The sequence below is a fragment of the Chionomys nivalis genome, chromosome 14 (genome assembly GCF_950005125.1).
Source record: "Chionomys nivalis chromosome 14, mChiNiv1.1, whole genome shotgun sequence".
NCBI lineage: Eukaryota > Metazoa > Chordata > Mammalia > Rodentia > Cricetidae > Chionomys > Chionomys nivalis.
Genome location: NC_080099.1, coordinates 44,215,368 through 44,240,779, shown reverse-complemented (window position 1 = coordinate 44,240,779; position 25,412 = coordinate 44,215,368). Strand labels below are relative to the sequence as shown.

Below are 25,412 nucleotides of genomic sequence, written 5' to 3'. Positions count from 1 at the left end.
CCAAATGTCGCCTATTGGTACATAAAACTGTACGCGACACAAGGCATTGGGGAGGGGTTTTACAGACCTAGGACCCACAAGGCTAGTCCTTAGTGCTGCCACCCGTCCCCTGCCCACCTTTGGTTTCACCTCTTGAGTGCCCAGGTGGTGACAGACTCAGTGCCCTTACCCCAACCAGGGGGCCGGGGCTCTGTATTTGTCTGTGGAAGGACTTCTGCTCTGTGCTTCTGAGCCCTCCCAGCCATCTAGGCTACCCCCTTCCTTCTTCTGGCTTCTCCATTGTGCAAAATGTTCCTCTGCCCTCCCGCTCAGTGCTCAGGAGTCTCCAAGGCCAGGCCAGGGTACCCAGGCCACCAGGGGCTTCCAGTGGGAATCTGCTGACCCCAGGGATGCCTCTTGGCTGGATTACCCTCTCCGTTGAGCAGGTGGGCCTCATACAATCTTTTTGTCCCGATCCTAACCTTCAGGACCCAGGACAGCCCTCCAGGCCACTGCCCCTCTTTCTACCAGCTCCACCGCTATTGCACCTGCCCCATTTGTGCAGGGGAAAGGGCTGTGTCTTTAACAAGCCCCTGGCCCGCTTCCTGGGCCTCCCCCAGGGAAAGGAGCCTTTGGCCAACCCCTAGACCTGGTTGTTGTCGTCACCTTAGCCACCCTACCCACTGCCCTCCACAGAAGGGCTGTGGATGCCGGGGCCACCACCCTAACTAACAACGCACTCCTTCCCAGCACTGTTACCCCAAACAAAAGCAGGGGTAAGGAGGCAGAGAATAGGGTGATTTCTACAGCTCCCTGGCTTTTCTGGGGTGGGAGTGGGGTCTCTGGGGTTACAGGAGTCAAGACTCCAGCAGCACAGCTCCCAAAGGCACCAGACAACCCACCAGCCTGTCCACCCCTCCACACATGGGCCACCCCCCCAAGCTTAGACTAAGTCAAGTGGGGGCCATACCCTGAGTCTCCAGCCTCCCAGCCTGGGCCCTTGGGGAGCTGGAGAGGTAGGGGCCAAGGCAGTGGGGGCTTCTGGAAGGAAGAGAGGCTGAGGCTTTGAGATGGCCACAGTGGGAGACGGGGGCTCTGCAGAATACCCTTCACACCTTGGCCCCCTGAGGTGAAGAAAACCCCCACCTCATCATGGCTGACTGGGCTTCTCTGCCCCCTAACCTCCCCACCCCCTCCCCCATGGGACCCCTGACCCTGGTGAAGGGAAGCCCAACTGGAAGAAGGGGCCTGGAGCCCAGGGTGCCCTGAGGCAGCCCTCCCACCCCCTGAGATCAAGGCAATGGTGGTTTTACAGGCTGATGGGTCAGTCATGGCGGGGGTTGGGGGGCAGGGAGGAGGCAAGGTGCGGTTCCTCCATACAGGAGGCAGCAAACCAGCCGCCCCCTGAGCAAACTCTCCTGCTCCCAACTCACCCAACCAGGCCAGAGGCACAGTCATCCCATCCCTGTCCAGCTGCCCCCCACAGCCTCAGGGCCCCTCTGTGATGCTCATCTGTCTGGGTGTGGGAGGCCAGTCTGAGAGGGGATTTCCCCACCCCCCAGGGCACAGCGCAACAGTTCCAAAAAAATAGAGATTTGTATTTTTTTTAAAAAAAAATTAAATAAAAGCCCAGCTCTGCTGATAGGCAAATGTTACCCCTGTCCCCACCCCCCACCCACCATTTGTTTCCCTGGCCTGCACCCCCATCCCACCACGGCCCCAGGGGTATTTACAACATGGAACAATAGAGGCCTGGGGGGGCACTGCGGCAGGGAGGAGGGGCACAGGGCAGGTCCCCCCAGAGGGGCCCCCCAAGACAACACAACATCAACGAGAAAAGTTGCAAATCAGGCAGAAATGGGAACATCATTCCAAGGTCCTTATATACAGACACCGCAAGACCAGCAGGGAAGGGGGTGCCCAGACGGGAACAGACATGAGCCTGTAGGCAGGTGGGCCAGCCCAGGAGCAGTACTGGAAGAAGGCCTTCGCAGCGCTCTCACCCCAATCCCCACCCCACCTTTGGTAACAACAGCCCTTCAGAGAGCCCCCGGTGGTGGAGAGTTTCCTCTGAGCATTCCCAGGGAGTAAGTACCCCAGTTTACAATGCTGCAAGGCTACACTGCCCTGGTCAGCCGCGAAGGAAACAACGAGTTAAAGTGTGCTGCTGACTCGACTCCACCATCTGCCCAAAGCAAAGGGGTACTCCCTGGAAGTAGATGGAAGGGAGCCCAGTCATTGCAGAGGAGCCCATGGGCATCCGCTGGGTGGAGGAGCCCCATAGACGGGGAAGAAGGGGCTCCTTGGAGCTAAGGGGTAGGAATCGGGGGAAGGACCTGGACCCTGCATGGGGGCAAGGGCCAACGTGGTCTTGAAGCCAGTTCTCCCGCGGAACGGGACCTGGCCACAGAGTCCACGCTGGAGGGATTGAGTGGGGCCCTGGAATAGACCCATTTGGGAGCTGGCCGGCGACTGGGGGAGGGGTGGCCGCCGGCCAGAAGGGGGCTCACAGGTAGATCTCACGCTTGGCGGCGGTCTGGGCAGATGCCGGTGTGGCTGTGGGTGGGAAGTCCGAGGTCTGGGTCAGGGGAATTTCCTCCAAGGTGGCCGAGTCCTTGCAGGAGTCATGGCTACTGTGGGAGAAGGCACTGTAGGAGGGCAGGAGGCGCACGGGGGCCGTTTTGGTGTTCCGGTCTTCCGGGGGGCTGGGGCTGCCGGCGCCCGCAGGCTCCTGCCCTCCTCGGTCCTGGTAAGGCACGAAGGTGGAGAGTTTGAGGGCGCTGCTCTTGGTCCGGCGGCTGGGAGACGACTGGCCAGGCATCCAGCATGTGTCAGAATGACCAAACTCGCTGCACTCCCGGGTACAAGTGCCCGTCATGGCGACGTCGGGCAAAGGGCGGAGGTCTGTAGGAAAGCAAGGACAGCCATTGGAGATGGTAGCTGCGAAAACCTTTGCTCCGTGGTCTCCCATTATCATATACATTCGGCTTCTGTACTGAGGTGCAGTTTCTCTTGCCCACAGAGCAAGACACACCATTCAGGCAAGCACAGACTCCCTTATCTACCTGTGACCCACTGTACTGCTGCTCTCTAGGTCAGTCACACACACACACACACACTCTCTCTCTCTTTCATACACACACATACTCACACACACTCTCTCATACACACACATACTCACACACACTCTCTCATACACACACATACTCACACACACTCTCTCATACACACACATACTCACACACACTCTCATACACACACATACTCACACACATTCTCTCATACACACACTCACACACACTCTCACACACGCTCATGCTCTCTCTCACATACACACACTCAAACACACACAAACATACACATTCTCTCTCACACACACATTCTCACACACACTCACACAAACACACACTTTCACACACAACACTCGCACACACACAATCTCTTTCACACACACACACACACACACACGCGTGCTCCTTAAATAGGTGCTGCTCTTCCAGCTTCATCTACCCTCTAGCACTCCTCACACACCCACCAGATCTGCCCTCAGACAGGTGCACAAACAGCTCGTCTACAAACCGTCACCTGTCTCCAGACAGGTTCAATCATGGAATTCCACCCTCAGAGAGGGTTGAGGAAATCCCATCCTGATTTAGAGGCCCCTCCCCCCACACATACAGAGTCATGGTTATACAAATCTACGCCATTGGACACTTCGGTCCTCAGACAAAGACAGAACGTACCTTCCTTCCGAGTCCCTTCAAGCCTTACATGCTCCCGCTTCCTTAGAACCCCACCCCACACCAGCACAGCAATGCCTTACATTAAAGCCAAGGGGAGGGGATGAGCTTCTATGTGGGATGTTCACGCATAAGCACACACACACAAGCGCACACATGCAGCCCCTGCCCACCTCACACCAGCCCCTCACCAGCCACCACCCTGGCCTTGCCCCCAGCTCCCTGCCCAGAACACCCACGGGAACAGGAGTTGGCCGCCTGACATCAGCAGTAGCCAGTGTGGTTGCTGGGCAGCCAGAGTCTCCATGGGAACGGCTGGGCCATGAGCACTTCCTGTCACAGCTGCCCCTGGGCCGCCCTCACTCAGGGACAGCACCAGGCGGTGACCCCCCTCAGGGACGTGACTGAGAAGATCTGCCTGGGGCAGGGGCTCCCCCAGCACCACCCACTCTAGCTTGGCCTCCTGCCAGAGTAAGGTGAGGAGGGGATAGTTTTGTTATTAACCCTCAAAGCACCAAAGCTCTTTAGTTCACGGTTGGGGGACCCAATACGGCACAGAGCACTGGGTGGGCGGGGCTGGGTGCTGGGGCGAGTCCCATAGACCCCAGACCCCAGAGCAGCTCCCACCTACCTGGCACTCTGCCTCAGGGCCTGCTCCGGCCAGCCGGCTCTGCGCGGGCACAAAAAGGACGAGACTGGCATGAGATCACGCAGGCAGGGAATGGCAGGGGAGGGGGCAGAGGGTGCTCTGGGCCCAGGGCCGGGGAGGTTAGACAGGGCCCTATGACTCAGGGCCGAAGACTGGTACTTTTCATCTTTGGGGAGGAGGGAGACTTTGGATTAAGAAGTGTGAGGCCTAAGGACAGCTCTAAGTCAGTCTTTCTATCCCAAGGATTGGCTCCTTCAGATTCTCCTCCACAGGGTGCCATGAATACCCTCTCACACACACATCCCGGGCAGCACAGGCAGACTCACAAGGTACCTCACCATCCACTCCCATACTCACCTCTGCTCCAGCTCCTCCCTTCAAACTCCTAGAGAGGCCCACCCCTTCCAGACTTCCTCCCAGCTCCTCCTTAGCCAAACCTTCTCCCACTCTTCTCCTGGGGACAGGGGAGATTCCATCCTTCTCTGAGTCCTTCATAGCATCTGGGAGCCTCATGCTCTCATCTCAAATCCTCTCACTCATTTGGGGACCACCATCATCCTTCCAGTTTCCTCGCCATTATCTGAGCCTCCAGGCCACCATTCTCAGGGGTCCCTGTCCTCAGGAAGTCAGTGTAAGGCAATGCTGACCCCAAAGACCCCAGAGTCAGACATAGATATGAATCCCTTCCGGGTTTGTCACTTTCCAGAGGTGTAATTTTGGACAAGTTGCAGGACCTCTCTGAGTCTCAGTTTTCCCCACTGTAAAGTGGGTACCATAACGTTCTCAGGTCAGAGAATGTGAGGAGCCAATGAGTAGATAGATCTGAAAGTACGGCGCTCACACACAAACGGAACTCAAGACATGGAGGACCATTCTAAAGCATCACCGTCTCTCTTGAACTTCTACTCCCTCCTAGAATGCCTCAGACATGCGGACGCTCCTCACCGTTCTCGGGGTGCTCCATTTCACCTATGCTGCCGTCAGGGGTGGTGCGCTCATAGTGGTCCTCAGGTAGGGCCAGGGGACCAAGTCGGGGCCCTGAGGATGACTTGCTAGATGGTGTTTCAGACTCTTCCAGGCCACTGTCATAATAACTGTGCTGTGATGGGTCCTGCAGCTCCTGGGCCTGACTGGTGGCCGAGAAGGTGACACGGCGGTGAGGTAACTGCAGGGAGAGAGGGTATTATTCGTGGCTGGCTAGCTTCCTCCATGGGGCCCAGCACCACACCGATCCCAAACACAACAAGAGCCTCCCAGACCTCAGCAACAGCCAAGAAGAGGCCCAGCCCCTTTAGTACAGCATAGGCCCCAGAAAGCATAGACACTAGTAGAGAGGCCTCTTACTTCGAGGCTCGCTCGCTCCTAGTACAGCCAAGTTCACACGCTGAAAGTCCCAACACAGCATAGGCCCCACTGTTATTATAGCCCCAGACTGCCATGACCACCCTAACCCTGTGCCAGCACAGCTTCCCGATGCAGGCATGGCCTCCCGTTGTCTTTCAGGACAGAGTCAGTTGCAGTAGAGTAGAGCCCGAGAGCAGAACAGCACAGTCTCAGCCAACTCCAAATGCCAGCCTGGCCTCTAAACACCAGCACAGCCTCAAGCTTCTGAAACAGCTTCCTGGAAGCAGAGGACTCCTCTCTCCCACTCAGCTCTTCCACAGAGAACAGTCCGCTATCAGTCTAACTGTACCTTCCAGGCTTGGGCTCCTCTCCTGTCTCACTGCTCTGCAACTTCCCATTGCCTCCATCCAAAGGGGTACCAACCTTTCGCATCTTGCTCCTCAGACCAAGTTTGCAGTGCTGAGGCTTCCAAGAGCCCCTCCTACTCAGGCCCCAGCCCTCTACAAATCCCTTTATGGAGGCCCGAGTGTGGGAGGGGATGGAAGGAGGAGAGGGAACTTGGTAAGTCAAACATGTGGTGTCAGAGAACATAAATAGACCCTTCAGTACTCCTTGTCAGGGAAGGGGCTGCAGAGGACAAGACCCAGTGTGGCGGAACACGTGACGGAGTCCTCTCTAGGAAACAGAAAGGAGCTCGAGGAGGGACGCCCTGCTTGGTGAAACCAGACTTGAGTTTAGACTGGGTACTGGCATTGGAAGAATGGAACAGCGACGGGCTGTTTCCTGCCAGCAATCCTGTCTGCCTGCCATGGGTTAATGATCAGACCAGGAACCTGGCAACCTCAGCCTGGCACTTGGCACAACCATCAAGCCACCCACCTGGGACCTCCACTGGTTTTCCTGCCAACCAGAAATTAAGAGTTGTGGAGGGCACAGATCCTGGATCCCTGGAGGCCAGAGGAGCATCAAAGGCCCAGGTTCTGTTGAGGAATCAAGACACTCTTAATCCTCCAAGACAGAAGCACTATGTCTCAGCTCTGTGGCCCTTTCATAAAAGGTCAAGGAAATAGTCAAGAGAGGTGATCTCGGGTTGTAAGCCTACTCCCCACCCCTTCTGCAACCTCCTATTGATGTCTGAGGTCAAGGGTAGGGGTATCAGGACAAGGAACTTTGGTTCTGGTAGGACAGTCCAATGCTTACCTCCCCACCTTTGCAGGGACCGATTCAGTTCCAAATAATGCAAGGTCTGAGTAATGAAACAAGGTCTCCAGAGCTGATCTACACCTTTGGAGCTAGGAGGTTATAAAGGAGAGAGGTCCACCTGGTAATGGGATAAACAGGCTCCAGGATGGTCCTCAAAGACATAAGGCAGCCTGGTTATTGGTGCTTCTCCTTCTTCCCTGAAGAACCTGGTTATCAGGGGCTTCAGTCCTGCATGTGGACAAGTCCCTTGGGCTTACCCCTACGTTGGGTGGTTCTACTCAACCTTAACTGCTTCTGCACGTCTGTCAAATCTTAAAAGATCAGGTCCCAAAATCACTCAATCTTTAGTCCTGAGTACTTGCTGAGTATTTCACGGGCTACCCATACCGACCCTCCAGATCCAACATGTCTGAAATCAAATTATTTCTCATTGATCGCCTTTCACATAAGCAGTGAGCTCATCACTAGCCCATCACCAGCGCTGAGAAAGCTGATATCTCCCTCAAACCCACCCCTATGTCCTATCGATTAGGATCGTGAATATCGTTGGCCCTTACTTCAGCCAGATCCACCCACCTGTCTTCGTCATCCTCACTGCCATCCTTAGTCCAAACCTTAGTGCTCCAGTTCCCCCACCTCTAGCCCAAATAGGAATAGAGCTAGGGCTCTATACAGGCTAGGCAAAGCCAATGCCCTTTCTAAAAGTCAGTTCATCTGCAAAACTGGGATGTGTGGGACTTTTCCTCTTGAGGGATGTTTAGCAAGGCATCCTAGCTCTCTTCAATGTATAGTTCTTCCCGGCTCACTGTACTCTCTCCTACAGCCTCCACTCCAACCAGATCGCTCCCTTTCTGCCCTCTCCCAGTTTCCAACTGGGTCATGCCCATCTGCTTCAAGAGCTGCACACACAGTGACCCTAGGCAAGGATTCTGCTCTAATCCTACCCATCACAAGCTAGCTCTGGGTTCCTAGTCTCCTCCCAGCTCATTCCTATTCCCCCCATATTATGTCCTAAAATAGGAGGAGGCACTATAGTCAAACAAATGTGGAAAACTCAGTTATACAAGTTTAACAAGTTCACCTTTTGTGACAGGGTTTTGCAGAACTTTTTATAGGATGTGATAGCTAGTCTCTCACTAACTTAATCATGGAATCAGCTTTTAATTGTATAGTAGATAATGGCAGAGTCTGGAAACCAGATTCCCTGATGCTTTATGCTTCATTTCTGACTCCGCCAACTGCTAGTTCTCACTTCTATGAAATGACTATAATAAACTGACCTGTGTCACACAGTCATGAGCACCGAGTGAACTCACACAGGCTACCTTGCACCTAGCCAGGCCTCCCAAAATGGGAAAGAACAGCAGTAATAAAAGTTTCACGGAGTCAGACGTGGTGGCACATGAGTTACTTCCAGCACTAGGAAGGCAGAGATAGTGGATCTCTCTGAATTCAAGACCACTCAGGTCTAAATAGCAAGCTCCAGGCCACTCAAAGCAACATAGTGAGATCCTCTACCCCAAAGAAAGTTTAAAAAGTACACATAAGGAAAAGCTGCCTATGGTCCTTCTCACTTGACACCATTTTTCTATCAAAGTCGAATACCACACTGAGCATGCAGTAGGAACTTGGTCTATGTGCTCTGGTGATGACAATGAAAGGTTTGGTTAGACTCAGATGTTGGGAGGAGATATTCAGTGTGGTTCCATGGATGGGTTGGCTGGACTGAAGCCCAGTGAGGGACAATCCCTCAGACCTTGAGAGAAAAAAAGAGGATCAATGAACTAAGGAATGGAAGAAGCAATGGTTACAAGGCAGAAATGGAAGAGAAAGAGTGTGAGGCCAGAAGTTTCTGGAGGTCACCTGACAGCTAACTTCTCAGAAGAAAGAAGTTGTAACTAGATATGACCTCCCTATATTCCGCTCCTCCAAAACTCTTCAGATGATTTTCACTTTGGGGGTACCCCAGGGCTTTTGGGAGTTTATAGATAGAACCCAGAAGAGAGCTGGCGCCTTGAACCTCCTGGGAGTGTCTCAAGGCTCTTCGGTCACCATGGAGATGGTTGCCTCTGGCCTCAGAGACTTCCTCAGGACCAGAGGCCCCTCACCCACACCTTAACTTCCCTCAGGCATAACCAGAGGCAGGGCAGACCCAGGAGAGCAAGAAGTGAGAGACGGAGGGAGAGAGAGAGAAAGAGAGCTAGCTGGCAGTCCTGGCTAGAGTAAGGAGCTGAAGGAAGGGGAAGGAGGTGGCCTTGGGCAGGAGGCAGAACTGGGACACCTCATCCTATGACAATGGCTCACCCAAGCAGGAGGGTGTAAAGTGGATCTCTGAGCCTGGGAGAAGCCCCTGGCCTCTCCCAGGACCTTCCCTCTCTGAGCCCAGGCTGGTGATGATGGGGAGACACAGGGCAGGACCAGCTAATTGCTGAGTGTTGGTGTGCTGTAGAGTCTGGGAAAGGGACTTGGGGGAAGAGCTTGCCCTGAGGGAAGGTAGATGGTGTAATCAAAAGGTTCTCTGGCTTCACCTGAGGCAGGAGGCTGGCTGCCACCCCACACAGGTGTTCTCAGAAGCTATTCCATTAAGGCAGATGGGAAAACACTGACTTGGACTAGGAGGCAGAGCCTCCCCTCCCACCCTTTCTTGGTGAGGAGTCTCATGCCAGGGAGAAGGCCCCACAGACATGGGGTGAGGGAGCGTGCTAGCATACTCCCCCATTTGAAGGCTGGAACTTTCTCCAGACATGGAAACGGGTGTGGGGGTGGGCAGGAGATGATATACTAAGATAGGGCTGGAGTAAAGTAGGCAGGCCTAGGGAGTAGGGAGGGATAAAGGGTAGACATGGGGAAATGGAGGCAGGACTTGAGAACAAAGCTGCTTCCAGTCTCTCTCGCTGCTTCTCTCAGTTCCGGAAAAATAAGAAACCAAAACTCCAAAAATAGAGAACTTTATTATCAGGGCCATGTGAATAGGGCTGGGGTAGGGGGTGCGGGGCCAGCCCCCAGAGCCTGGGGATGAGGAAGAAGTTAATACACAATACATACAGAAGGCACAAATGGGGAGGTTCCTCCCTCCCCAGCAGAGTCCCCACCCAGATTCTAGGTCTTCTGTGTCCCCTCCAAAGGAGCACCTGTATAGCTGATCTCCGAGGGAGACCCAGGTTTGGAATAGTCTCCCACTTTACCCTGTTCCCTTCTGTCTCCAAACCTGCTCACCTGCCCATCATCGGCTCCACCTGAATGACCCAGTAGCAAGTACAGCATCCTGGGATCTGACAAGAAGTCACAGACTTCTCTCCCTTGTGGGGAGGAGCAGGGAAGACACTACAGAGACCCCTCCCCCATCCGTTTCCACTCAGCCTAACCCTTCATATCTGAGTAAGGCAGCAGGGTCCTTAGTGAGGCCTCAGTACCCTGGATCAGTATCCCCACCTCCCACAGCTAGCTCAGGATGTTCCCACATGATCTAGTTGATCATGGCAGGCAAGACACATCTGCTTCACTACTCCCACACCTCGGTCCAGATGGCCCCACGGTAGGGGTGGGGTGGGGGCTGGGGTGTGCTAAGCCGAAAGGGCTGGCCTACCTGCTTGCTGGGGTATTTGGGGGGGTTGGTGCGATAGCTGTAGTCGGAGTACTGCTCGGAGCCCGTGGACGTGGTGTCCCCGGTGCCCACAAAAGTGTTTGCAGGCGGTAGGTCCTGCACCACCTGGTGCTTCTTGGAGGCCGAGGGTGACTGGGGTTGTAGCTGGATGGAAGGCAGTGGGGAGTTGGAGCGGTAATGGCGACCTAAGTCGGGGCTGCCTGGTGGGTAGTTGAGGGGCAGGTGGATTCGGGGACTGTCCCCAGGGGCGTCGCTCATCAGGTTGAACTTGAGGGACTTTTGCAGCCCAGCCTCATCCTCGTCCTCCACTGGCTTCACGGGCTTCGGGGACTTGCTCTTCTTCCCTTTGTTCTTGCTTCCCTTAGCCGCTTTGCTGCTGGGCTTGGGAGCATACAGGTCCTTAGTCTCCTTCTTGCCAGCCTGATAGCCACTCTTGGCCTCCCGCTGCCGGCAGTAGCGCACAAGCACTGCCAGGGCGATGAGTAGGGCCACGGCTACCACTCCGGCCACGACACCAAAGAGAATGTTGCCACGCTGCTTGGAACGCTCGTACTCTGGGTCCCCAGCGATGTCGATGTCCAGTGGTGTGTCCAGGCTATGGACAAGGAGGGTCTCTAGCAATGTGCGGTTGGCTAAGGTCTCGTTGACGTAAAGGTGGACCAAGGCTGTGCCATAGCGTGGGGGCTTGCCCCGGTCACTGACCTTCACCACTAGGCGGTGTAACCCATGGTGGCGCCGTTCAATCTCCTTCTCCAGGGTGATGGCGCCTGAATGCGATCCAATCTGGAAGAGTCCATAAGGGTTGCCACCAGCGATGCTATAGGTCAGTTCAGCATTGACACCAGAGTCAATGTCCTCCGCCGTCACCTGACTGACTGTCTCACCAAGCCGCGTCTGCGGGGTCAGCAGTCGGTGAGACGTGTTGGAGGGGGCGGTGATAAAGGGTGCATTGTCATTCTCGTCCAACACATTGATGGTGACACCGACGTATGCTGAGCGAGGTGGGACACCACCATCTACAGCCTTCAGCTGGAAGGTATAGGTACTCTGTTGCTCCCTGTCGAAGCTCAAGCTGGATAAGATGGTGCCTGTGCCGTTCTGGATAACAAAGTCACCGTTGTCCTGCTCTACCGAGAGCTGTACCCGGGCATTCTCCCCCTTGTCTCCATCAATGACAGTCACCATGCCCACTGGACTCAGTGCGGGCATGTTCTCCATCACTGAGAAGTTGTAGCCACTCAGCATAAACTTGGGGTCATTGTCATTGCAGTCCAGCACGTTGACAAGGACCGTGGCTGTACCCTGAAGGCTGGGACTGCCCCGGTCAGCCGCCACCACCTTCAACTCATAGCTGTCTCTCTGTTCCCGATCCAGCGACGTCTTCACCCGGATCTCTCCGTTCTCAGGTGAGATAGTGAAGAGGCCCTGGGCAGCTGGCTCGGGTTCCAGAGAATACACCAGCTCTGCGTTAGAGCCGGAGTCAGCGTCACTGGCAGTGACCTCGGCCACCACTTCCCCAGGCTTGTTGTTTTCTGGGAAGGCGACTTCAGTGATGCTCTGGGTGAAGACAGGGGCATTGTCATTGACATCTACCACCTGGACCTTGAGGGAGTTGGTGCTAGAGAGTGGGGGGTTGCCGGAGTCCACGGCCACGATCTCAATGGTATAGTCTTTGACTTTCTCATAGTCAAGAGGGGTGGTGGTCTGCAGAAAGTACTTTTTCTTGCTGTCACTGCCTGTCTCACTGGCCTGGCGCAGCTGGAAGGGCACATCCCCTGCTACGACACAGGTGACCGCTGCATTCTCTCCTTCATCTCGGTCAGATACCTGCACCAAGGCCACAGCAGTCTCCTCCGCCACATCCTCTGAGATGTTAGCCATCCCATCTTGGTGAGTCACCAGCCCTATGCCTCGGATCTCAATGGTGGGGGCATTGTCGTTCATGTCTTTCACAGTCACGACTACCTGGGCACGGGCACTCTTCGGGGTGGCACCTCGGTCCCTGGCGAGCACTGAGAAGCGCAGAGTGCTTAGATCCTCACGGTCCACAGGACCCTGAACGGTGATAAGTCCAGTGTTTCTGTCTAGTCGCAAAAGACGCTTGACAACTTCAGGCGCCTGGTGGAAGGTATACTCAATGTCGGCATTGGCACCTTGGTCCGAGTCATTGGCTTTCACCTGCAGGGAACAGGGACAGGTTAGTAAGTTAAGGTGCATGTGTTGCTAATGTCCTTTCCCACAAGCACACCAGACTCAATGAAGCGAACTCAGCACCCTTTCCAAAAGCAGCACTCTACAGTCTTTCCCCTAGGCCTGACACCCTGGTAGACACTGCTAACCTATTTTCCTAAAGAACCCAGATTGTAGCTTGCAAACCCTTCCTAGTGACACTGGATCCCTAGGACCAGGCAGAATTATATTCCACTCTTGCTTTGCACCAGTCCACCTAAACACAGAGCTAGCCAACCATCACTGAGCAAACTGCTCTCCCACCCCCCAACCCCCACCACCTTCTGAAGAGATGAGAAAGTGTTTGAGCTGTAGAGATAGTGGCCATGCATGCACTTATGTGCATACCTTGTATGCAGGCATGTCACATACACAGAAGTATGTGACTGTAAGCCGTGATATTTGAGTGCGAGAAGGTGTGTTTGTTCATGTGTGTGCATGCATCAGTGGAGACCCCCATGCCCAACCAGAGGCCCCAGGTGAGGGGATTTCTATTGAAAGCAGCCAGATAGAGATACGGGTCAGAAAGAGCCCAGCAGGCCCAACCCAGCCACTGCTGTCAAACTGGGGGAACCTGTTTCTGCAGCTCCTTGACTGTTGTCTGTTGCTGGCAAGGCACCAGTGTGAGGAATCCGGCCTGAGCCTGGGGCCAGAAGGGAGGGGTTTGTGCAGGCCACAGAGCCTGCTGGCAGCGGGCTGGGCTTCCAGCACCAAACAATGAACTGCCTGTCCCTTTGCAGTGGGCACGCCCTCCCACGCCAATGCCGCCCTACACTGGGACCAAGTCTATACAAACATGGGTGGTAATGGGGCAACAGAAGCCAGGTGGGGATGGCTATGAGGGGTTGAAAGTATTTACAGCCAAACAGAATATAATAGAGCGTGTGTGTGTGTGTGTGTGTGTGTGTCTGTCTGTCTGTCTGTCTGTCTGTCTGAGGGGCAGAGGGTAGAAAGGAATGGTAGGCATACCTTGGCAGTCTCTAGGGAACAAAACCAAAGTCTTGGGTTCAAATCCCTGTTCTACTGCTTTCCAATTAATTATGTGTCCTTGGGCCAATTATTTATTCTTCCCAAGCCTCGCTCTACAAATGTATAAAATGGGGATGAATAATAGAACTTGCTTCATAAGATTATGGTAAAGGTTAAATGGGATAATATAAAGAAACACCTAATGCTACCTAGAACACAGCAAGTGATTCTTAAATAATTCCCCTTTTCTTTTGATCTGCCTGTCAATCATTCATTCATTCATTTTCCCATGCATCTGTTTCTAAGAAATCCAATTATGCAGTACTGAGCACTATACCTAGAGGCCCTCATGCAACAGCTGGACTTCTGTCCCCCTAGGAAGGGAAGCTCTGCCCATAGCTGTCAAGGCTTTCTGCAGAGGAGACTCCAGGACAAGGGCTCCCAGTTATCCTGGTGTCCCTTCACACCCCAGTCTGCCTGCCACCAGCTCTATGGCTATGCTCCTATGTCCTCCCTGTCTCTAGAGTGGCCAGCTCACTTCTTAGCTATCCCCTTCCCCCCAACCCCCATCTTTGTTTCTGTCTGTGACTTCTCGCTTTCTACCCTTGCTCGGTTCTCCCTCTGCCACTTTTAGGTACTGCCGACCTCTAAGGACCCTCTGTGTCCTGTGTCATCTCACTGAGAGTATGTGTAACAAGACTGTAGGACATGAGCTAAGGTGGGCTCTGACCTCAGGCAAATTAAGAAATCTCTGTGGGCTCAGCTTCCCGTCTGTAAAATGGGGATAATGCTTACTTACCTTGTACTATAAGGATTAGATTATATAATACACATCGTGCACTTAGAGCAGTGCCTGGCACCTGGGCTATTATTATTCACCATCCCAAACGGCTGTCTTTCTATTCTTCTTTCTCAGCCTCATTTCTTTATTCTAGTCCGCCAGTCTCCAGAAGAGATAAAACCTGCCACCCACTCACCCCAGCTCCAGGACCCAGAACCAAGGGTCTCTCGGGTTGGGTAACGGTGTCCAGGCCAGCTGAGCTCTCTTTAGCTAGCTTACAACATGGACAGAGATAGCTTCAGCCCATGGTGAAGGAGAAAGAGGATGAGGCTGGCAGGAGGCCAGGGCTGAGATGACAGCGGGAGATACACCCACCTGTCTGCAGGGACGCTTCTCCGTTCCTTCCCAGGCCCCAGCCCTACCAAGCTGCTGCCCAGCCCCTGGGGCAGTTCCCATGAAGAAGGGTGGTGAGAAATTTCATGGTGGATGACCCCCCCCACAGCTGTCTTAGACGCCACAAACCCTGGTACCCATGTCTGGGGAAGAAGGCAAATGTACAAACAATCCAGTGTGATTCGTCCAAATCAAGGACCCTCCTGTCTGACACAATCTTGTGATTTTGTTGAGAAGGGGCACGATGAGGCCGTGTCTCCAACCAAAGCAAACTCTCACCTAACTAAAGGGACCTACCCCTGGGTGGGAAGCTACTCTAACGACAGAGGGTCTACAGGGTAAAAGGGGAGTTACTAGATCCAGCCCAGGCTAAGAGAAGGTAATCCCTGAGTCTAATGGGGAGGTATGATGTTATTTAGATGCTATGTCACTGTCACTTGTTCAGATGGAGGAGAGGAAGGTGATGATCAGTTCTCCTTTGGCTGGGGCTGGGGAGAAGGGAGCTTCCCAAAACATTCTGGCTTTTCTCTTTTACCCCCCTAAGTGAAGAAACCTCCCACCCGGTTTTGGTAGGTCCCATTTCTAAAGGTGGAGGAAGCTTCTCACCTGGATGACAGAGTGGCCAATGGGGCTATTCTCAGACAGCTCGGCTTCGTAGGATGGCCGCTCGAACTTGGGAGCATTGTCATTTGTATCAAGCACAGTGACACGCAGCAGGGCACTGCTGGCTCGTGGAGGACTCCCGCCATCCTGTACCTTGATGGTGAGGTCATAGGAGTCCCAACGTTCACGGTCTAGGTTGCCCATGACAATGAGCTGTGGCTGCTTCTCTTCCTGGTCCTCAGCCACCTGAAGTCCAAATAGCTCCTGGGCCTCAGGCCCAGCCTGCAGCTCATAGGATGCTACGCCATTGGGGCCAGCATCACGGTCTGTGGCCAGTGGGATGGGGAAGAGCGAGCCGATGTTGGTGTTCTCAGGGATGGCCAGGGTGATAACCGGCGAGGCAAAGTTGGGTGTGTTGTCATTGATATCCTGCACCTCTATCTGTCCCTCTAGCAGCCGGGGGCTGCCATTCTGCACGAGGTCTGTGATAGACACCTCAAACTCCAGGATACAGGGGTTCCCAGGGATCTGGTTCTGGCATTCACGGAGTCCCTCTCGGTCAATGGAGGTCTCTGTGGTGAAAATGTCGCCAGTCTTGCCGTCCACTCGAAGGTATGGAGCACCTACCTCTAGTTTGTACAGATGACCCACGTCTGGAAAACCGTAGTCAGCGGCAAGGCTCCCAATGAGAGTGTTGGGCGGCTGTTCTTCTGGCACCTTGTATACTACCTGGGTGGTATGGCCTGCAGATGGAGCCAATAGGAACAGTAGTGCCAGCAATAAGGGAGGCAGCAGCAACCGCTGCCCCTGGGGCCCAGGGCTGGGCCTCAGAGGCCCCATCCCGGCAGGCTCCAGGATCAGGAGAACTACAAGAAGACACAAAGTAGAGGCCGTCAGGTAGGAAGAGGAAGTTGACCCAAAAGGCTGACAGAGCCAATCCCCCACTCTCCCTCTCCCACTGCTTCACCATCCTCCCACAGAGAGAGTCAACCTCAGCCCAGATATGTGATTCCAGAACCCAGAGCCTCACCCACAGTGGGGTGTAGCAGCTGCATCTGACCCAGCTGGAGAAATTGGTAAGACGACAGCCAGGTCTACAGCAGCTCCTGCCCATGGCACGCCCTTACCCAGCTGACGTTCCCTGGGTACCGCCCCCCCCACCCGGCTTTCAGCTCTCTGCTTTGCACAACACCTCCTTCTCACCAGCATCCTGCCTTAGTCACCCATGGTAATTACCCTGATACTGAGATAGGGAGCAAAACCAAGTGGAAGGGTTAGGCCTGGGACACCTCCTGCTGGAGCACTCCTCCCCACATCTGCCACACAAAAGCAACACGTGCTCACCCCTCAGGTCCCCCAGACCCTGAGAGTTAGTATTATCCTACACTTTCCACTCGTGTTAGCTAGAGGAAGAGGGGAAGAGTATTTTTTTCCCCTTTCTTCTGAGGTGCCAAATAAGCTATGTGTATGAGTTATTATTACATCCCAAATCCTCCTTTTTTTTGACAAACAGCATCCAGTGTCCAATGTTCCCCACTCCCACCACTGAAAATGGCTAGCAGCAGGGCCAATGAGATGGCTCAGTGGGTAAAGGTGCCTGCTGCCGAGCCTGATGACCTGAGTTCAGTCCCTGGGACCTACATCAGGAGGAGAGAACTGACCCTTGTAAACGATCCTCTGACCTCTACCCACATTCTGTGACATGCATTTTCCCTCCCCCCCACACAAATAAATAAATAGAATTAAAAAAAAACCGTTAAAGTTGAGTAGGTGTTAGCCCTCCCTCACTTCCCCACAAATATATCTCAAAGCACTGCATGCGCATACGCGCGCACACACACACACATACACACACACAGTTCTCATACTCCTTGCTGCCTGTTGCCATTGGCAGGTGTGTAGGAGAAAGGAGTAGAGGTCATAATTGGGATTAGGACTGACTGACCCTCAAGTTGACACTGGGAGCTGCCCTGGCTTGTCCTTAGCAACAGAGAGCCCAGCAGGTCTAACTGGACAGAGCTGCAATGACACCATCAGCCTTCACTGGTTCACTGTGTCTGCTGCCTCCTGGTTTGCTTGCTTGCTTGCTTGCTTGCTTGCTTGCTTCTTTATACGCCCCCACCCCCACCCCGGCCCTATGCTGAGAATTGAGCACAGGGCATTGCACATGTTAGATAAATAGTCTACTACTGCGCTACATTTCCCAGACTTCTTTTTTTTAAAGACAAAGTTTCACTAGGTATCCCAGACTAGCCTTGAACTCCTCCTGTCTCAGCTTCTGGAATGCTGGAATTGGAACCTGAAACACTGTCTCAAAACAAAACAACAAACCCAGAATGCTGGGATTACAGATGTACGCTACCACACCTGGCTTTGGCTCTTGTTTGACCCTTATCCCGCCTACATCCAGAACCTGCTGCATATTCATCCTTCCCCCATCTCTAACTGGTCCAGTGTATGCCATACCCTCCTCTCTCTGCCGGTCCCAGATCCTTCCAGGAAGGGCTATGCTGTGCACACCCTAGACTACAAGTTACACCACCATCACAATAGCCTGCCTCTTTCATCACCCCATTCTGAGGCTGCCTGCCTGCCTATGTTATCAGACCTGTCAGTACTGTCCCGGTCACTGGTCCAACATCTCTAAACAATGATAGCAAACCCTTAGTCTATTCACATCCCAAGTTTCTGGCCCAGCATTTTCTGTGGGGAGAGAAGAGGGTTTCAGGTTCCATTCATTTTCCCTTCTTCTAGAATCTCTATCCCAGGTCTGACCCTGACTATGCCCATCCCACTGAAGACGGGTTTTGACACCACCCGCAGCCCAACAAAGCCTTCCTAGGCCTCTTCAGCCCACAGTGACCTCTCCTTCCTTCAACTCACAGCCACTTATTGTCTACTCCGATCCCAAGGCAATGAATCACCGGGCTGCCCCGACACCGCCCGGCCCTGTTGTTCAACTATAGTATTGGGCACCTATTCTTGAGTTCTCTGACTCCCCAGGAAGACGCCAGATATTCCAAAGAGGCAAGAGTTCATATACTCACTCACGCAACCCCCCTCCTGCCCCCGCTGCCCCGACTGATGTAGCTTGGTCAAACTGGGTATAAAGCAAGTGCTCGATCACGTACCCAGCAAAAGTTTTAGTCAACCAGAATGTACCAGGCTATGTCCTGAGCACTAGAACACAACAGTAAAAGACTGGGCCCATCTGTTGTAGCAAGGGTTCTAGCTCAGTGACTGGCAGGTTGCTGGGTTACTTCTGTGTACCCATTTGGCACATAGAAGGCAGCAGGGTGGAGATAATCCTGGGTTGTGACCAGATAATTTGAGACAAGCCCCTGCTGGATATTTCCTGAAGTAAACAATTGAAAGCCTCAGTTTCTTCACCTGTCAAATGGAAACGATACTATCTCTTTCCTATTGGGTTGAAGTTAATGTCGGTTGAATGTTTATGGCAATGCAGACACTCAACAAATGGTCTTTCCTTTCAAAGCACTTAGCACAGTGGTAGCTTCAGGCCCGTTTGGAAAATTGGCTAATGGTTATCTTTCCTGCAGGACTGTAAGTGGGGAGCATTTCTTGAGGCAGGGTCTCATACACTGTAACCCAGGCTGTCCTAGAATTTAAGATGCAGACCAAGACGACCTTAAACTCAAGCATCTTGAGAGCTGAAGTCACAGTTACAGCCCTCTAATTGTTTGCTGTGCCATCCAGCACTGGACCAGACACACAGCAGGCCTGAAGTAAACGGCTCTTGTTTGATTCCTGGGGTTTAACTCCTGGTGGCCTTGGCTGTATGGTAAACGGGTTTTTCACTTGCCTATTTGCCAGTTCCCTAGGAATCTACTGGGATAAAGTGTAAGTTTCCACTTCCAGTTTACTCTGCTGGAACGCTCAGCAAATGTTCACCAAATGTACAGATTCCTTGCACAACTCAAGCACTTCACCTCCCTGGGGGAGCCTCCCCCAAAGGCAGGCCCCTCCGGGCCACTCTTCAGCCCGTGAGGTAAGCACACATGCTTATTCTCTATAAAGGAAGGATTTTACGGTGCCCCATTTGAGCCCACCCAATCATACTTCAAGCTCCAACCCAAAACTGCCCAGAGAGCTTCCCCACTTTTGCTCCCCACCACCAGATCAAGAAGACTTTATGTTTGGGGATCACATCCCTTTTGAGAACTGTACAACGTTATCCAGCAGGATTTTTCTAGGAAAATGTCTGCCCACAAAATTTGGCAACAAATCGAAGGGTCTATAGTCTGACAAAGTCAGGGTGATTTTGATTCATGGCCACTTTGATAGCTAAATATTAAGCCTTTCACTTGGGACTTTTATCCTCTTTGGGGAATCACAACCTGAAACACAAACCCCTTGGGCCTCCCAGCCCCACCTCCCTGTAAGAGGTTGCTTCCCTTCCAGTCAGCAGCAGTCACCAGCAGTCATGAAGGGCTTACCACACGGTAAGGCACAACCCAAGAAAGTTATGGGGATGGAGATGGGTCTAGAGGGAGGGTGGCCCCAAAAGGGTGTTAAAGAGGGGTTAGGTACTTGAAGAGTTCTACCAAAATAAGGATTATCTGGCCCTACCCTTAGGAATTTTGATTTGGAGGTGGGACCTGAAGAAACCCCCTAGGCAACTGTGATGCAAAGGTCTTGGAAAACAACCTTGGGAGAAAGTAGTTTCAGGGAGTTGAAAAGGAGCTTAAGCCCTGCAAACTATAGCATCACCACCTTTGCTACCACCATCCCAAAAAACTAAGGTTCTACTAGTGTATTGCTAAACATTTAATCATTTGAAATGGATATTACTAATTTATTATAGCACCCTCCCCAAATCTTTTTTGGGTTTTGAGGCAGGAATTTTTCGGTGGTTATCCTGGAACTCACTCTGTGGACCAGGCTGACCTCAAAGATCCATCAGCCTCTGCCTTTCTCCAAAGTGCAGAGATTAAAGGTGTGCACCACCATCTGCTCCCCCACCCCATCACTGATGTTCTAAGACTCAAAAATATGTAAAACAGTCTGGGTCACAGAAGCAGTTATGAACAGGCAGGATCTCCTCTTAAAGACCGGATTTGGGAAAAGAATCAACAGACGCGTGAGGCTGAAATATGGTATTTATCACATTTATTACTTCTCATCCAACCCTAGATTGCCAATCTGGCCTAGCCAGGAGGGAACCCAAGCCTCCCAGCCATTTACAGTTGTGGAGAGAGTCATGTGGCCTGCCAGGAAGGAGCTGGAAGAAGCAGTAAAGTGGCCTTTCCACATCCCTACCCCCAACATTGCTGAACTTTGTCCCAGGCAGTTGGTGTTGGGAGTCATTAGTCTCAGGCGGCAGCCTTTGAAGCTGCCTTATCTGCAGAGGCTATCCTAGGCAAGGGTGCCTCTCCACCCAGTGACATGGGTGCCCATGATCCTGACAAGACAGAGCCTAAGGAGAGAAAAGCACAGCGACCCACCTCCAGGAGGACTGAGGAGCCAAGAAGAAAGAAAGAAAACAACAACAACAAACAGACCACAAAACAGCATCAATAAAAGCCCATCAAAGCTTTAGGAGTGAGGGACGAGGGGACAAGAGTCCCAAAAGGTCGAAAGAAGCTTCATCTGTGTCAACATCTGAGAAGTTATGAGAGCTGAGAGCGGGTGAGGGTTCACTAGGAACCTTCATTTGCACACCACTTTGGGACTAAGGTCCACTTCCTGCTGGATGCTGTGAGAAGAGCTTTTACTGTGGCAGTGACCAGGTCAGCTCTGAAGTTTCTGACACCCCCTCAGTCACACACACACACACACACACACACACACACCTGCCCCAGCACCATTACACAACAGCCCCTGGTGCAGCAAGCTCGAAACACCAAAGGACAAAGGGACTATCTGAGAGCCTGGGCGGAGGGTAAGTAAGTGAAGCTGCATGGGGTGGAGCTGTTCAGAGGCTTCCCACTGCGAGCAGTACTCGGTTCCTTTCCTATCTTCCAGAACCCTCTATTAGCCTCTGCAGGCTTCCAGGCACCTGCATTCTTGAACCAGATTGCTGAGTTCAAACCCTCACCCTAACACTTCCTAGCTGTGTGACCTTATCCAAGTGATTCACTTTTCTGAACCCATTTCCACATTATTAAATGGTGTGTGGGGGGAGGGGGGATCCTGTCTCTCCGGTGAGCAAGATGGCTCAGTGGATAAGGGGACTTGCAGTTTGATTTCTGAGATCTACATAGTGGAAAGAGAAAACTAACGACTGAAAGTCATTCTCTGACCTCCAAATGGGTGTGCACGCACAGATAAACTAAATAAATAAAGCTAATACGTTTAAAAAAAAATTCTGCCTCTTGAAGTTATTTGGGAGAACTAAATGAGATCTAATGCACCTAAGCTCTATTACATTGCAAGAAAGATTAGATATGTAAGCCTCCCAGTCCTGCAGCGGAGCGTTTTATCCCACCACCAGTCACATAGTAGGTGCTTTCTGGCTCAAAGAAGGAACAAACGAATCTGCTAGCCTATGAAAGAAGAGATAGTGTGTGCTCCACTGCTGCACCCACAGTGGGCAACTGACGACCGGCATCTGCTCAAAACATTGTTTAACGAAACCGCTCTCTGCAACACCAACTAGCTTTGTTCCAGGCAGGGATACCTCTCACCCCAAATCAGAACCTGGGCTCCCTCTTAGCTCCTCCCCACCCATGCAGGCCCCATTCCAGGCGGTGTCACCATCTCTTGCCCAGCACTCTCTGCTGAAGTAGCCAGAGCTGCAAGATACCCCGTTACAGTTGTTCCCCTCTAATATGGAAGAAACTAGGGATGGGTGAAGGAAGCGAGACAACAAGATGAGGTTGCACCAGAATCCAGGCCTGTTCCCCCTATTCTGTTTCTTGCTCTTTTCGGAGGTTTGGTAGATTTTCTCCTGAAACCCATCCGATGCCCTAGCCTAGTTGTTAGTATAGGTCTCAACCCGACCGCGGACACCCTCCCCTCAACGCACACACTCAAGAAAGTACCATCTAGGCGCTCTCACACACATCCAGACCTCTTCTAAGGGTGCCACAACCACCTTCTGGGCTGTCCCTGTCCAGGCATCTGACCGAGAGCAGGTGCTGGAAAGAGCCCTGCACCTTCCGGTCGGACCTAAGTCCTAAGCTCAGCCAGCATGGGCAACCCTCATCCTCACCATCTCGGTCAGTGAGCGAGCGCTCACAGCACACACCCAGCACGCCCGAGCGCCTTCTCCCAGAGGACGCCAAGTGTGTGTGTGTGTGTGTGTGTGTGTGGTGGGGGGAAGGCGGCCACTCCTAAGGCTCTAGTCACCCCACCCCCGCCCCCCACCAGGGTGACGCCTGGTCTTCTGGAGCCCAAGGTGAGGCTAGGTGAGGCGCAGCACAGGGAGAACTCTCTTAGGCCAGGCGGCCACTCGCGTCCCTTGCTTCCAGAACCGCCGCGGGGAATCCCTCCTCTCCCGCATCTCCGGCCTCGCCTAGGTCCCCCACAAGCCGGCGCCGGCGGGAGAAGCACAGCGGGCGCCGGGAGGGGGCAGGGAGGAAGCCGGCGCCGGAATCACAAAGCCGCGAGCCTGGCCGGGCGGGGACATTCTCATAAAACCGATCCTCTCGCGGCGGCAGAAACGGGGTACTTGCCCTGCGCTCAGTCCGCGGTGGCCTCAGCGTCACCCGTTTTTCCTGTTGAAAGAATAGTCGCCCTCTACTGCTGGGGAAACTGAGGCCAGAAGCCTGAACTACCGGAGAGTGGCCGAAGGAAGAGACAAGAGTCCTATTCGCCTACCAGCTCTTCTGCGCATGCTGCGGTTCCCGTTCCGGCCCCCGGGCCCTGTCAGCACGCAGGACAGGCCTGCGACCGGGCCCTGTAGCGGGGCACCCAGGTGTGCGGGACCCAGGTGTGCTGGGGACCCAGGTGGCCCGGAAAACTCAGCTAAACGGCCCGGACTCTCAAACACCTCCTTCAGTAATGTACCTTTTGCATTAGGACCTAGGGTCACACAGCCCCAGGGTGGCGGCATGGCGCGGCCTGCCCTGTCCAGCTTGTTCTCGGAATACCCAGCCGGTCGGGCCCCGGAGTGCAAGTGGGGGGGAGGTGCCGCCTGGAAGCCGGTCTGGCCGGCCCCGGGGCTCCAGTTGTGTGGATATTTACAACAACAAAGTCCCGATCGAGGTGACAGGGTGCTTTCTAGGAGAACCTGGAGGCTTCTCCTGAGGGGATCTGACCAGCGAGAGTGGAGTGTGTGTGTGTGTGTGTGTGTGCGCGAGCGCGCTGCGGAGTGTAATGTGACACTGTTGGTGTAAGGTGTGTGTGTGTGACAACCAGTGCTAAGATGCTCTGAGCAGTGGATTCTGTTTATGAGTCTCTGCCGTAGGTACCTCTGTGCTAGGGTGTGTGCTACCAAGGCGTGTGATGAGACGCTGGGTTGTGTGTGAGGGTACAGTAGAGGGGGCAAGGAAGACCTGTGCCGTGTACCTATATCCTGGCCAAGGAGTGGGCAATCGTTTGTCAGGGTGTGTTCCTTCAGCAGTGTGTACAGGGAGCTAGGCTTGGAGCGTTCATCTGGGGTACCGAGGCAGTCTTCTCCCTACAGGAAGGCACGAGGTTGTGTTTGTGTGTCTGGCACTGCCTAGTATCACACCCGATTGTGTTGTAGTTATCTATGGCCACGGGTGTGTGTCCCTACTGCTGATTGTGCAGGCGCCGAAGCAGATTCTGAGCTTGGTGACTGTGCCCAGTGGGCGCTGGTGTGCGGGAGGTATGTCTGTGTTCACATATATGTACGGATGAATGTATGTGTATCTGGGTCTGTGCTGTGACTCTTCCAGGTGTCCGCGACGAGCTGGAAGCGCCTGAGTGAGCTGAGCAGATCGCCCAACAAGTGTGTGTGTGCTGGATAATGTTCCTAGCTCGCCTGCTCCTCCAGCAGCCCCCGGCTCCACTGAGGGCCTTGCGCTTCCCCCAAACCCTCTCCATTCCGCGCGCTCGTGGAGTCTCTCTCTCTCATCCCCGCGGCTTGGAGCGCGCTCGGGTGCGGACGCCGGGGCTGGGGTCCAACTCAGCACCCCCTCCCTTCCCTCGGCTTCTTGCAGTGGACCTCGGAGACTAGGGAACCCCAGCCGCAGCCTCCTCACTCAGTGTCCCAACGGCCCCCACCTCAGCCCCGGCGCGCTGGACACCGGCTGGGCCCCGGTCGCCTCGCTCCACCGAGCGCCCCTCCCTCAGCTCCCGCCGGCCATGGCCGCTCTGGGCCCCGAGCCGCCGCCGCCACTAGATCCTTACCCGCCTCGGGGCAGCACCCGCCGCCCGCCCCGCTGTCCGTGAGCCGCGGCCGGGCCCGGCGCGGGCTGCGGCTCGACACGGCAGGGGCTGGCGCTGCGGTTCAGGCTCCGGCTCCGGCAGGCTGTGTGGGGCGCAGCAGCCAGGCGGCTTCGCGTCCGCGCCGCGCTCCCGCTCCGCTAGTGTGTGAGGCGGTAGCGGCGGCGGCGGCGGCGGCGGCGGCGGAGCCAGCAGCGAGCGGAGCGCACAGCCGGCCCGCCCCCTCCCTCCCCCTCCCTCCCGGCCTGCCCGCCCTCCCCCCCCCCCCCTTAGGCCGGGAGGTGGAGCCGGGACCGCTCTGGTCCCGCTGGGAGGGGACCCTGAGCACCGCGCCCCCAAACAAGTGCCCCCTCCTCTTACGCTGTCCTCCCCCCCCACCACCACCACCACACACTCCTGCCTAAGGCCGGGTGCACTGGCTTCCTTTTCGGCTCTTCACCTTACACTCATCCCACCCAAGCGTCCATCTAGGACCCCGTCGAAAATGCTCTCTCCTGCCTCAAACACCTGTCCGTCCCCCCACCCCCCACTCTGCCTCCTGGGAAGTCAAGGCAGGGGAAGTGTCTCCTCTAGCTCTTCCCCCAACATCTTCCCTGGGCAGCT

The 25,412-nt window shown here is 54.2% G+C and overlaps 1 protein-coding gene across 2 annotated transcripts; it reads right to left on the bottom strand.

The window, feature by feature from the left end:
* Positions 1–1,673: 1,673 nt before the first annotated feature.
* Positions 1,674–24,969, bottom strand: Pcdh1 (protocadherin 1). 2 transcript variants are annotated; one of them, XM_057788669.1, is made up of 6 exons: positions 24,774–24,969; positions 15,498–16,360; positions 10,502–12,697; positions 5,314–5,533; positions 4,351–4,389; positions 2,746–2,883 (listed from the first exon to the last, which is right to left on the bottom strand). In XM_057788669.1, exons 2-5 carry the CDS (start codon positions 16,332–16,334, stop codon positions 4,364–4,366), a joined length of 3,279 nt encoding a protein of 1,092 aa, XP_057644652.1. In that variant the 5' UTR covers positions 16,335–16,360; positions 24,774–24,969; the 3' UTR covers positions 2,746–2,883; positions 4,351–4,363. The 2 variants fall into 2 exon arrangements, with proteins under 2 accessions (XP_057644650.1, XP_057644652.1); XM_057788667.1 differs by lacking the exon at positions 4,351–4,389 and having other exon boundaries at positions 1,674–2,883.
* Between the last annotated feature and the right edge of the window lie 443 nt (positions 24,970–25,412).

Coding starts and splice junctions, on each gene's coding strand:
- Pcdh1 (XM_057788667.1), bottom strand. CDS start 16,334: ATGGGGCCTCTGAGGCCCAGCCCTGGGCCCCAGGGGCAGCGGTTGCTG. Junction 12,698..15,497: donor TTGGCCACTCTGTCATCCAG/GTGAGAAGCTTC, acceptor TGTTCCCTGCAG/GTGAAAGCCAATGACTCGGA. Junction 5,534..10,501: donor CCAAATACCCCAGCAAGCAG/GTAGGCCAGCCC, acceptor CTCTCCCTGCAG/TTACCTCACCGCCGTGTCAC.